Source organism: Mastacembelus armatus, chromosome 4, assembly GCF_900324485.2.
Source record: "Mastacembelus armatus chromosome 4, fMasArm1.2, whole genome shotgun sequence".
NCBI lineage: Eukaryota > Metazoa > Chordata > Actinopteri > Synbranchiformes > Mastacembelidae > Mastacembelus > Mastacembelus armatus.
In genome coordinates, this window is record NC_046636.1 from 6368888 (window position 1) to 6382776 (window position 13889).

Consider the following 13889-nt stretch of genomic DNA (forward strand, 5'->3'; position numbering starts at 1 on the left):
AAACGATGTCATACAATGATGACACAAGGAGAGTAACACTGACATCATTCATATCTAAAATAGGCATAGTTAAACTGATCATGCCAGAGCTTGATTATGTTTTCTGTCTTAAAGAGAATTAAATTATGTAGTTTACTGCTCTTCTCCCTAACATCAGGTAGGCCTGGGAGGCTTTTGGCCAGTATATAAATAAACCGGCTAGCAAAGTAGGTCTTACGATGTCATCTCAGTGTACAAAGCATCCTATTCTTTCTAAGTTGTCAGGAAACATTTCACTGTAGATGTTCAATAGACTGAAGTGACGGTACACTGATTTCTAGAAGAAATTGTTATTCTTCAAAAGAGCTTCAATTCTCTGAGAGCAATACTGAACTGTTGCATGCGCTAACTCGTCTTGTCTGGTTCCTCTGGAATTTATACTGTACGTACCACCGTTTTCAGATTTCTGTGAGATATCAGGAATCTTCCAAAGGATTCGCTGCTGCTCTGCATTCCTATGTGGATTGAAAGAGAACAGAGAACCAGTGAAGGAGATCAATTTAAAAATGACTTTGGCTAAAGTATAAAGGAAAAACTTATGTGTCATTTCCAGTTCAGTTATGTATCACAGGTATGATGCTGATACACACCCCAATGTCCTGTGTACAATCAACCTCAACAAAACTAAGCCATGCAACCTTTATGATTATTAGTTGTTACAATCTATGACTGCAGGAACAAGCAAAATTCATTGCTGCATACACTTCAAACCTTCCTCTTCATCATACAGCAGGTTGAGTTTATCGACTACATGTACATAAACATTAAAATGATCCAGGAAATGTCTACACAGTACCATGCAGCAGGAGGTAAGACAGCCTGTAGTTTTGAGACACCTCCATCGACGGGGACGAGGAACTGGACGTTGTTGAGGGCTGTTGACGTTGACATGGCCTCCCCGTTGTATTTATAGTCTATTCTAAGGTCAGTGCTGGTGGGCTCACACCTCCAGCTCACTGCCAGGTTCAGAGGAGTGGACTGGAGGCCTTGCGTTGATACCTGCGCAGACACAAAAATGTAGACAATGTAAAACTGCTGTGCCAAAACCATTAGTGTTCAATTTAGTGATATTTTGGTATTATTTTTAACATTGAATGATAATGACAAATATTTATGATCTTTACATTATAATAATGGAAGATTTACTAGTTGTATTTTTTTCAGTGACATGTTTAAGTGTTAGTCTTGTCAAAGTGACTAAGTATCTCCTGTATCGCTGAATTGTGACATTCTGTCATATTTACCTGATACTTCAGCATGTCCACGTTGTAGTATGTTGCCTGTGGCTTCTGCTCTGCCACCTTCTTTAGATGGGAAATCAGGTTTGGCATGTTAACCCAGAAGTCCTTGGCATTGGCCTTGGCTTGTGTGGTGGTATCACTGGTGAGGAGCCAGTTAGAAAAGAGTGGTTAAAACAGTCAATTAACATGATCCCTCTCATTCTAACCTGGTGAATGTGCTGGCTTATATAGTGTAAAGTGCAGGAACTTGCCTGGAAGGTTTTGCAGCATTCTTACTTATTACAATTTCATAACAACAAAAACCTGAGGGGCTGAGCACAGGGAGAGGGAGGGCTGGGTTGAGTGGAGTTGCATATTATAGCTTTATGTGAGAGCAACAGTTAATTTCCTGTAAAGAAATATGCCTAAAATTACAATTACGGGTGGCGATTTTTCATTACTATTATTTGAATTAATGGGTGAATTTATGGGTGTCAGGTTTATGTTTTAAGGGCATTTTATAGCAGGTACAAACATGACTCACAAGAGGACAAAAAAAAAAAAAACAAAAAAACAAAAAAACTAAACTCAGCTCAAGGTAATGAAAACTCAGATGACCTCATAATGACTCAACAGTCTGCCATCATGATCTCACTGATCTTTATTTATAATTCTTGTCAGCTCTTAAAAAGCTGTTTATTCATTTGAAATAACATGTTGTTGACGATCTCTGCATTTTTAAATTATCTTTGACTATTATGTTGAATATAAAATTATATTTAACCGATTATCACAGGCAGGATTTGTTATGTGAAAACAAATGTAAAATGTGACAAGCACACACAATGAATTAGAATAAACAGCTGAAAGTCTGGATCATCTAATATTTATAATTCATAAATACATGAAGAAGGTGAAGATGTAACATGCTCTATAAGTTATTACCTCACATGCTCTACAAGCAAATTTAATGTTAATACAAAATATAAGGCACAGTAAGTAAGAGCATCTGAATTGGTCTTAATGGAGTTAATTTATGGCACCCATAGCATGAAAACATGAGGGATTTTTTTTTAGTTAGACAATACAGCATTCAGACTTGAACAGCATGTGAAATGGATTCAGTAAAAGTTATGGTGCAATCTTTGCACCTCTTCAGACTGCCTCCAGTGAAACTGTTTATTTTTCTTCATTTGAGAGTGAGTTGGTGAGTTTACAGCAGTGTCATTACCAGCAGAGGAGCTGGGGGTTAGGCAGCACATGCTCCAGTCGACTGTAGTTGGTTATGCTGAAGGTTAGCACGGCGGGGGACGGGTTATTGGCAAAATGCCGTGTGATTCCCGCCGGAAACGACAAAACCATCTCACCTATGATCTTCACAACGCACCTGAGAGAGAGAGAGGAGGAGAAGGAAAGGACTGGAGAAGGACTGAGAGAAACAACGCACAAACATCCCAACACACTCATATTGGTTTTCTCTCTTTTACTTCTTTGTGTTTCCTTTCTTAATAACGACTGAACTGGAATGGCTTTAAGTCCTAATTTATTTCTCAATTTTCACTGCTTTTGCACTATAGTGCAACCCCCCAGTAAGTGATCACAAAGTGAACGACTAAAAAAAAAAAAACAATAAATTAATTTAAATAATGAACATTATACATTTTTCACTCTCCATGACAACTGAACAAATTTGAACTGTTTATGAAAGCCATGAGCTCCAGGAGATCTCTAGCAAGTGGACCTTGAGTGAAAACGTTTGTACTGTTTGTAAGTTAAAACTGAACATTTTGAGATGAGCTCTAAAGATGTTTATAAAATAAAACTATTCTGTAAATGATTTGTACAGACATACAGTATAAAATTATAAGTAAAATTGTGCTCAAATATTCACTAGCTATGTATAAATTAGTTATGGATACTTCCTACAATAAGTTAGAATTTGTTAACACAGAAACAGACAAAAGACATCAAAATGTTAATCTGGAAATTCGTAATTGTAATGGGGGTGTGGAAGTATCAATTGACATACTTGCTGGGATCAGCTCCTTTAAAGAAGGCGTTGACTGTCTCTGTGAATGCTGCGGCCACAGGAAGAGTGTCCTGAGCACCCATAGTGAGGGGACTGGGCCCTCTGGAGCAGCCTGGAGGTAACACACACTCAAATTAATACAGATTTTTGTAGACTGAATGATACAATACACAAAACTCAGGGATGTCAATGACTAGTTACACTTTCATGTTTTTTATACCCACAATCAGGGCTATATTAAAATTACCACAGGCATTAAATACACAAACTCTTCAGATTGAGAATATATATTCGCTATAGTCCAACTAATTCATGACTTTACACTTTTCTTGAGAAACAAACATGTGCAAAACTGTTGTGATTAAAACAATTAATAATTAATAATTAAATGAAATGAAACAACCAGAACTGAACTGAAAACAGCAGTATCATGTAGAGGACACCAGTTTCTCTCTGCTCATTGACTGTGAAACTAAAACTATGCACAATCAACTCAAATGTTACCTAGAAAGTTTTCATTTTGTTTTGCAGCACACTGATTTTTCACTGAATAAGCAGATGCATGAGAAAGGAAAGACTGTGGCAGATGTGTTAAAAAAATACTGATAAGTGCATAAGTTATTACAAACATGCTGTTAAATTATTATTTTGAAAAGATAAAAAAAAAAAAAAAACAAAGAGCCCAAAGATCAAATCAAAAGCCATATGACTAAAAGGAAAAAAGTGACAACAAAGAGATTAGTTAAATATACAAAGAACAATGATTCTTCAGGAAATGAAAGGAGGTCAGAACAGACAAAATGAGGATGAACAATGTGAGGAAGAGAACATAGAGAAAGATATGAGGACATTGTACAGATGACTGGATATGAGAGGGCTCAGGGGGGAGTTAGCATGGTGTGGGTTAGGATGATGTACTAGGGGAGGGGAAAGGAGGAAAGACAGGGCAGGGCAGGCCAGGGCAGGGGCAAAGCTTGCATAAACAGCCTGGAAAGAGTGTGTGCGCACTACCCTGGTGCAGAGAGAACTTACCTTCAAAGGTTAAATAAAACTTCCCTCTGTCAAACCATACAAGGGATGGCTGGTCATTCTCTGTGTGGGGTTGAGGGGTGGAGGAGAGGGTCAGGAGAAAAGGATGAGGAGGAGGGAGGAGGAAGAGGGATGAAAGGGAGGGCAGTGGGTGAGGAAGGGTGAGGGGGGGAAGGAGAGAAGGACAGTTGCGTGAGTCTCACATGGCAGGTTTATCACACATCACGGTGAGGTGAAACGTGGAGGTGGAGGCTGGAGACGAAGAGGGACAGACGGCTGAGACACCAGCAAGACGGAGAATGTGACAACATGGGTGAGAAAGGATGTTTTTTTTGTAGGTGGTTGGTGCGTGAGGAAACGGAAGGCATTAGGTAGAGAGAAGGCCAGGTGTGTGCTGCTGGAAGCTACCAGTGGTGTGACTTAGTATGTGTATGTGCAATGCAGCAGAGGAGAGGGCAAATCGAAGCAATAGCATATCAGAGGGACTGCCAGAGGAGAGAGTTTGGTGGTTGACACTTTCAAGGGGTTTTCCCAGAATGCAATAGAAGAAAATTGTAATTCTTTACCAGCTTCCTTTCCTTCAGTGTCATATTTAGCTCACATTTTCTTCCAGGTCTCAAATTCAAAATTATGACGCCTGACTGCAATGTATGAAGAAGCACTGCAGAGGGCAGTCATGAGTCTAAGACCACAGATCATTGAGAAGGAGGGTCTGTAGTCCACAGAGATGCTGCATCCTAATTTGGATTGGATCCACCAAAGTCCACAGACTATGAAGGCCTAGAGGCCAGGCTAACCTCCTCAAACGACATAAATGATGGCAATGCCAAAATGAATGGAATTCAGATTGCACTGGATATATTTGATAGAAATTGCCTATACACAATAGCTACAATGATAAAGCAGCTAGGATTATATATTAGCAAGAATGAAAGTAGTGCCAATAAAGTGTTGAAGTACATCTTGACAACATTCACTTCAGCACATAATGGAAAATGGACAGTATACCAAGTATACATTACAGAGTCGTCGCATATGATGTAGCTGCAATATCCCTGGTTTGATTCAGACGGGGCCTTTCTTGCATGTTGTGCCCCTTTTTCCATCTGTCTTGTCTCTCTGCTTGTCTACTCCACTTATACAAAGACAAACTGATTATTACTCAATAAAATGGTAAATAATGTGTGTCAATGCATCTTTCAGTAGCACCCTGTCATATCATCATACCAACATACTATTACATGAATTACACTGTCTCTATGTTGCATTGTCTTTGTCATTTGGTTCACTTCAAGTCTAGGCGAACCAAAACTGATGCACACATTAGCATAAAAACGTGCCAAATTTGAAAAGGTCACCTGATGCTGTATTTCTTGGCCTACTAGGGGTTGCCTGAGGGCTTAGTAAACAACTGGCCACCAAACAGTGAATTACAACAGTGGTTCAGGGTCACACCAAGTTGCTTCATTTCAAGGGTGCATAAGCCAAAATTGGCTGGAGACAAGTGGATTAAACACTGGAAACAACACTGCTGCCCTACTGCAATGACACTGGTTGGTCATAATCTCTTTAGCCTAGGAATTTGGAAGATTCAGGTCTGACTTGTAGGTCCAGTACAACTACAACAAGCAGCACCAGTAAATATGTTTAAATAACATGAAAAGATGCAGCAATAACAACTCCTTCAGTGTCCTACTGTATCTATTTGATGATTTTCCACTGGAGACCTGGAAATGATGGCAGTGTGGTGGTCTGGTTCTAGTCCGCACAATTGTTTTGATGTGGGGTCCCAACGGTGAGCTGATGAGTGTTGGGTGGTAGAACAATGAGAGCAGTGCAGTGCATTGTGAAGAGAACAGAAAGGCAGGTGCTCAGATGAAAAAGGCAGGATTCAGGGTATTTCTCTATGGCTGAAGAGTGCCAGAGTGACAGTTGTGAAAGGTGGGTCCCAGGGGTTGAGTATTGGAGTGGGTGGAGGCTTTATGGCCAGTGGAGATTGGCTGAACTTGAGGCTGTGTCATGCTCCTCCAGAAGTAGAGAGAGGATGGCATGAATACCAAACAGCTGCTGCTTGTGTAATTCTGCCTAATTCTCATGCCAGACTTCAAACGACTCTGTAAGCAGCAGCTGTGATTTGACAGTATGTGTGTGTGAGAAAAAGACTGACAATATGGACCTTAAGGGCTCCCACACAAGGAGCTTTTTAGACATGCTCATTGAACACACAACACTTAAAATGCTGTGTTGCAGGCTCAGAGTAGAGGTATCTGGGAGAAACTGCACTCTACACACACACACACGCACACACACGCACACACACACACACACACACAGCATGTTTTGCCAAGAGAAGAGACAGGAGGTTGCCATGGTGACATGGCAGGACAGCCACTGCACAGTCATAAAACAGAGAGAAAAGTCTCCAGAGCAGGTAGATGGTCAAAAGGAAGGATACTTTAAAACTTTTTTGGAAAACAGTGGCATGTGGTAGGTGCCACTTTTTGTGTCAACACAGGTTATATTTTTCTGACAGATTTTGTCTGTGAGTAACAAGTGGAATATGAATGAGTAATATATGCAAATTGCAGAGAGAAATGTTATGATATCTACTATATAAATGATTGAAAAATGTGTGGGATGAGTTGGCAAAAGTAAAACAATGAAAAAAAAAAAATTTTGGAGAAAAATGCTCATTTGGGGAAAAACTTAATGTGGTTTGTCCCGACATCTGTGAGCAAAAGCTGTAGTAGACTAGTCAAACAGGAAGGTATTAGGACAACTACACAGAGACTGGCACTTCATTTGTCTAATTTAGAGAATTTAGAGAGAAGATCTGGTCTAACTGTCCCAATACCGATAGTTTTTGACACTGAAGGCACAAAAACATTCAACAATGGCCTTTACCCTACTATGTCAAGTGCATACTGGGTAAGGAGCATCAAACAGACAGAAAACAAAGGAAAACTGTACAATCCCCCTCCCCAAACAGTCACCCTTCCTCACTTTGAGGGGATCTTTACTGTACCTGCAAGTGAATCAAAGTGTCTCTCAAAGGTGGGCAGTTTGTCTATATAAGCATCGTCTTCTGATAAGCCAAACGACAAATAGAGACAAATGGCAAAACAGAAAAAATATCAAACCAGGGAAAAAATATTTTAAACAACAAAAAACAAACAAACAAAAAAAAATCTGAAGAACACAATCAGTGAAGCACTTAATAATGGTAAAAAAAAGAATAACCTTAAACACAAAAGCAATGAAAATGAGAAAAATTCAAAAAGCACTAGAAATGGAAAAGGGGCATTTAATATTTAAAATCTCCAAGACCTTTATATCACTGTCAAGTCATCACCTTCTTGGTCTTCAAACAAGCCCACAATGAATAAATAATGTATGAATCCCAGGCTGCTTTAAAGAATCTCCATATAGCTATATTAATTTGTAATATTACAGTCTCAATGTCAAGAAGCCATTTATTTAGTCAGTGAAATTTGTTTAAAATTTTTTTTTAAAAAAATAAATAAAAAAATCCACCTCCAAACTGCTGATTATAAACACTGCTGCCTCTGTACTGTGTATTTTTTTTTTTAACTACTATGACTCAGCCATGTAAAAGTCTGTTGGGATTTGCTATTATCCACTCACTCACATCCACTCAAGTGTCCTTCTATGCTGACTTCTCTATAATTATATCAGTGATTAGAAACTGTTGTGTCATCAAATCATTAAATGAAGGTTTACTGAGAATGTCTGCACCTTAAAATTAACACCTTGCCTCACGTTCTCACCTCCCACTCATACTACATGTCTGTGTGGGGATGAATATGAATTTGTATGTTTATGTCAGTCTAAACAATATTTAAAGTTAATAACTCACTGCAATACACACGTGTTCTTGAGTAATTATTCAGATTTTAAATAAATAGAAATCACTACATAAAATAGTGTTTCACATACAGCATGTTCCCCAAAGAAACTTCAGTCATCTTTTATACAGGGATTAACAACAGCTTACATGCATGCAGTGTCATAATTAGGGGTAATAAGAGTACATCCATTAGGTGGATATTCACCTCATAATGTAGCCTCATTGCTGGGAAACTATCATCCTTTCCAGAAAATATTTAAATAAATAAATTGTATGACTCATTCCACACACACTAAACAGAAGGAAGGACAGGGCCAGTGCATAAAACCAACAATAAACTTTTAATATTAGACATGAACAATTAAATTCAACTACCACTGCTAGCCTCCAGCAGTGGTAGCTTCAGCCGTCAGACGACAGGCTGCACAGCTCACATATAGTTGATGGTGCACACACCTGACACAGACAAGGCGAGCTCTTTACTGACGGTGGGGGTGGTGGCAGCACTCAGGGAGTTGGTGGAGGAGATGGAGGAGGTGCTCTCAGCCCGTGCCAATGGGGCAATGGGAGGGGGGCTGGCTGATTGGACCGGTGGACTGAATGGACGATTCTGAGAGACAATAAAAAGAAGAGAAGGAAAGTGGCACTTCAGTCTTTATGCCACTGTTAGGTCAGCATATTTAACCATTAGAAACTGTACAGAATAGTCAGGTTAAGCTCTGGGTAATAAACTCAGCTCTGCCAAAACGCCTATCATAAATAATTTATTTTATCCTAAGCAAGCTATACAGTCAAATAATCAATAACTAAACCCCCTGGTTAGTAAGGAGGAAATAGCTGTTTGAGTGAGATAGTAGTAAAATCTCAAATAGAGGCTAAAATATAAGAAAACAAACTGCAGCTCTTATTACATCTCCAACAGTGGGTTTCCCTGGAGGAAGTTTGGGCCTTGAAGGCGGGCGCGGTGGAGGTGGAGGTGGGGTGGGGTTGACTGATGAAGGAGTGGCAGGTCGCACTGGTGAGGAGGATCCTGCAGAGGAGAACAGAAAAAAATACAAACAATACGAACAATAGAAACAAGACTTAAACAGACTCAAATTACAGTTTTATATAATGACCCAGGCTAAGTTCTCACTTAAGAGCATTGTTTCAGTTAAAACAGGTTTTTCACTTCAGTGGACTATTGGCACTTTCCACTGTGCACACCTCTAAAGGATTAAGGACAGACAACCTTCTATTTTAGGTGCTTTCCCATGGGTATCTGCCATAAGTGAATATTAGGAATTGTCCTGAAGCTGCCACCAGAGAAGATTAACTAAAAACCACTCGCTTGTTTGAGTCTGTGCTCAACCTCACTCACACTCACACACACACCCACACACGTGTCTTTTGTGAACTGCTGGCCTAATTTTGATTAATGGTTTCCACTGAATTGAGTCCATGTATTCTGTGTCTGGATTATTACAATGTATGTTCATACTTTTTAAGGTACAATTTCTTTGCACCTGAATGATACTGTACGTCCAAACCAGGTCGAACCATGACCTGTTTTCCTGGGAAAAAAATGCAGAATCATGGCTCACTTAATGCAAGTTTAACAGAGATCGTGCAGTGAAAGAAAATTTGGAGAAGGTGCACTGGTGGCAATAAAGTTTTTTCTCAATTCCAATCAAAGCAATGTCTTCTCCTAATTGAAATGGATGCCATGGATACTACTAGTCATCTGACTGACAGTGATTGTGACCAGAAAACTGTATCTGTGTTTTCATTGTTCAGTTTGTGTGGGTGTGACGATCATACACTGTTTTCAGATTGTTACTATCTAGGTATCTAAGTACTCTATGAAGTATATTCGAGATACTATCATGAACTACTCACCGCTATTTGTGCCACCAGCTCCAGATGTGGGACCTGGTGAGGAAACCACTGCCCGGTATGTGGGAGGAGGAGGTGGGGGAGGTGTAGTCTGACTTCCCTGGCTAGCATCTTTGGGTGAAGAGACAATTTCACCTCCATTCTCTTTGGGCCAGCTGGTGTTCTTGGGCTGCTCATCTTGGGATGAGACAAGGGGCGGCGGGATGGGCCGAGTTGCAGGTTCCTCGGGGGTGATTGTTTTGGAAGTTGGTGAGACACTGATGGGTGAATCAAGCAGAGTGGGAGAGGAAGCAGGTGGAGACGCAATCTCCTTTGGTGTTGCAGGGGGAGGAGAGGTGGTGATTTTGGGAGGGTTTTGGTCGCCAGGTGTAGAAGGCCCTGAGGGGACAGGAGGTGTGGCTGGCTCATCTGTCAAGGACGGGGAGGTTGGTAGTGGGGGAGTAGGGTCTTCTTTTGGAGGTGGGGAAGTAGGGAGAGGTGGTGCAGGGTTTTCTAGAGAAGGTGATGATGTAGGCAAAGGAGGGGAAAGGGACTCAGGCGGAGGTGGGGAGGCTGGTAATGGTGGTGCTGGTTCTTCTGGAGGAGGTGGGGAAGTAGGGAGCAAGCAAGCAGGGTCCTTTGATAGAGGTGGCCGGCCAGGAGATTCCTCATTAAAGCAGACCCATGTGTCACCACTATCATCGATAGCAGGGGGAGTCTGCTCCGGGCCAAAAATGTTGTCCAAGTCCGCTAATGAGGGCTTCCTTATGGAGCTGTCGGCTTCTGTTGATACATCTGAAACAGACCAATCAGAGGCTGTGTTTACAGAGATGTTCATCAAATTTACACAGGGAGACAAAACATAAACAGGCCAGTTCACTGCCCAGGGTATCTGCAGGTTTCTAAGAGCTAGATTTAAGACTTTTTAAGACCTTTTTAATACCATGCCGAATGAAATTTAAGACCAAAAACATCCCACAATACAACCAATTACCATAACACACTGTTTATTGATATAAACTGTTTACACACCGTTTGATTTATTGAGTAAAACAAAAATAAAATGCCAGGTGTTTTCTGACAGGCTTCTGCAGCCGCTTTGACTTATTCACACCGCATGTGGGTCTCCAAAGCTTTCATACCCATTGTTCCGAGTTTTAAATTTTTTTGCACAGCCTGCACCGGACCTCGAACACGTTGCCACTAACTAGACTTAACCACGGCGCAAAATTAGGGTAACCAATTGTCATTAAATTTACATTTACCCATTGCAAAAGACTAATGCTGAAACTTTCCCGCAGTTCACGCAGCTGCCGGAAAGCACGTGTTAAATAAACTCCCCTCAAACGCGTATTTTAGTTGGTTCCGCCTATTTCGTTCTGTGTAACAAATACGCGAAAGGCTTTCAAATAAAATCTTCTTTATGGGGTCGGTTAGATTTCATTTTAAGACCTTTGAAACGCGAATTTAAGACATTTTAATGCTAATTAAGGCCTTAGTTTTATAATATGGAATTTAAGACTTTTTAAGACTTTTTAAGGATCCGCGGACACCCTGCTGCCAGTGATGGAATGATCATATGGGAGGTAGACACAAATAAGAAGTTTCTTACCAGCAACTGTAGAGGGAGGGCCAGACGTCAGGGGAGAGGTCAGGACATTCTTGGGTGGAAGTGGAGGTGGAGCTGCAATGATATTGTGATGAGTGTTATTATTATTATAATTATATTATTACTTATAATTATAATCAGTGCCTAAACATCAGCAGCAATTGCTTTGTAAAGCAAGGCATATGTAGTACACATGGTAGTGCATGGTAATTTATGTTGCAGAATTTTTACACCCATGCATCCAGGTGGGCTGTACACAAGGTTAACTGGCAAAAATTAAAGAGTGAAAAGAGAGGATTTATTTATTTATTTTTTTTACATCTAACAACACAGAAATAGTGTATTATTAATGAAAGTTTAAAATGTGGCTCCATTCATGGAAAGGAATTATTTTCACCTGCCAAACAAAACCACAACAACTGAAAATCATCATCCCACAGATCATATACCATGCAACACAGTATATTTAGTCATCACCATGCCAAATGCAAGGAGGAGACAGGTCAGGGAAAGCATGGGCTGGTGCAGTATGGGTGCCAGGTGCTGAACCTCTCCCATGTAATAAATTAAAACCAAAACTGGATCATTTGGTTGTGAAATGACTGATGAAAGGAAAAAGTTTACAGCTGGCTGTTTAGAAAGAGAAGAAGAGTATTGTCACCACACATTTGTTTGATCGGGTTAGTTTGCAGGTCTGTTTGTTAGTTCTACGATGAAGGGGTTCATGAGGGGAGCTGATGGGCCTGTGCAACCATTCCAGGGAAGAGAGGAAGTGCGGCACAATATGCAGACAATTATGAAACTTACTTCCGGTGGGGAAGGATCTCGTTAAAGAGGATTCACACAGAGGAATGTCCCACGTATCAGACTCAGACAGAACCACTACGTTTAGGAGGGGACAGAACAGGCCATGTCAGCAGCATTAGCACTTGCTTTCAAATTGTTAAGGCTTTGAAAGGTGTGTGCAAGACCAAAGATCAATAGTTTATTAGTTTTCTGTTGGTAACTGAATGTAAATTCTAATATGATAGAGTGTACAGCAGGATTTCATTCAGAATACAAACAGCTGACTACATGGCTGCATTCCAATCCACTCAAAATGACTTCTAAAAGCTAGTTAAAATTTAGTTGGGCCACAAAGATGAGCAAAACAAGGCAATCCCTTAACTGATACCACAACTGTTTTGCTGTTCAGAGATTCTTTGTTACTCTAACAAATTAGGCTGAAAATTAGTTGCCTAGCCTCTGATGTACAATATATGGAGAGGACAAAATATTTCAACCACCTCTCAGTACTGTCATTTTTCAGCAAAAACTGATTACAACCTTTAGAAAAACAGGATTTTTGAAGCAGTGTTTTATGATGGTCCTTTAGCTTTCACTGGGTATACTTAATATTCTGGTAATTATGGGTAAAATTACATGTCACTACAGGAGATTTTATCCATATAACATACCCGCATACTTCATTATATCCTGGGAAGATAAAACCATAATAGGAAAGAAAGTATAATATTACAAGATGTTTTTTTTGTTTCTAAAACAATATATAAAATGTGTTGAGTTGATGTGAGATATGCCTGATGTGGCATTTGCTTTATGGCTAAGAGCTCTCTCACAGCCTGCCTCACTAAATCCCATTGGACTGCATGAGAGCAAGTGACAGCACATTCTGCATATTAACAAGCTGCACATGGACATGACCTCTTAGTGCAAATTTCAACTTTGGCCTTAGCAAAAGCAGCCTGAATCCCCGACTGCACAGTGAGCAAAATGGAAGAACAATGATGCTAGAGAAAGGAGCAAAAGGGAGGGGGAGAGAGACAGAGACTGCCATGACAGCCAAGCAGGACTTAGCTGGCAACTTTAGAAAGACAGCAGGTACTAGTTCAAAAAGCCTTCATTGTGTTGCTAACACATTTTGAAAATAAAACAATGCTGTTAACAACTGTCAAAACAATATTCTAAGAAGTACAAAAGGGAGGTTACCTTCAGTTTTCTGTTCTCCAAATGCTGTTTCCAAAGGTGGCCCAAATAAGGCTGTGGTGTCTTCAGGGACTGGTGTTTGACTGCAGGAAGAACAATATAACTGAAGGTAATTTTAGGAAAAAGATGCACATATATAATGTCTCAGTTCAATCATCTGTTCATGCTGGGACACACAAGAGAAACATAAAACTCCAGCATCACACAGCACAGAACATCACAGCACTATTAGCTATAAAAACAGTTCTGCAGATT

The 13889-nt window shown here is 40.2% G+C and overlaps 1 protein-coding gene across 7 annotated transcripts in view; it reads right to left on the reverse strand.

Moving 5' to 3' along the window:
* The window catches only part of sgip1a (SH3GL interacting endocytic adaptor 1a), a 50601-nt gene that overhangs the window by 4580 nt on the left and 32132 nt on the right, over positions 1 to 13889 (reverse strand). For 4 of the 7 annotated variants that reach the window (XM_026323657.1, XM_026323656.1, XM_026323654.1 and 1 more), the window contains 12 exons: positions 13638 to 13717; positions 12456 to 12530; positions 11652 to 11723; positions 10064 to 10834; positions 9097 to 9215; positions 8642 to 8795; positions 4321 to 4380; positions 3289 to 3400; positions 2491 to 2688; positions 1284 to 1419; positions 836 to 1038; positions 430 to 494 (listed from right to left, as the gene is read on the reverse strand). In XM_026323657.1, coding sequence (XP_026179442.1) covers positions 430 to 494; positions 836 to 1038; positions 1284 to 1419; positions 2491 to 2688; positions 3289 to 3400; positions 4321 to 4380; positions 8642 to 8795; positions 9097 to 9215; positions 10064 to 10834; positions 11652 to 11723; positions 12456 to 12530; positions 13638 to 13717 — 2045 coding nt within the window. Of the gene's footprint in view, positions 1 to 429; positions 495 to 835; positions 1039 to 1283; positions 1669 to 2490; positions 2689 to 3288; positions 3401 to 4320; positions 4381 to 8641; positions 8796 to 9096; positions 9216 to 10063; positions 10835 to 11651; positions 11724 to 12455; positions 12531 to 13637; positions 13718 to 13889 lie in introns of those variants that run through there. The other 3 variants (XM_026323659.1, XM_026323660.1, XM_026323661.2) reach the window with 3 other exon arrangements.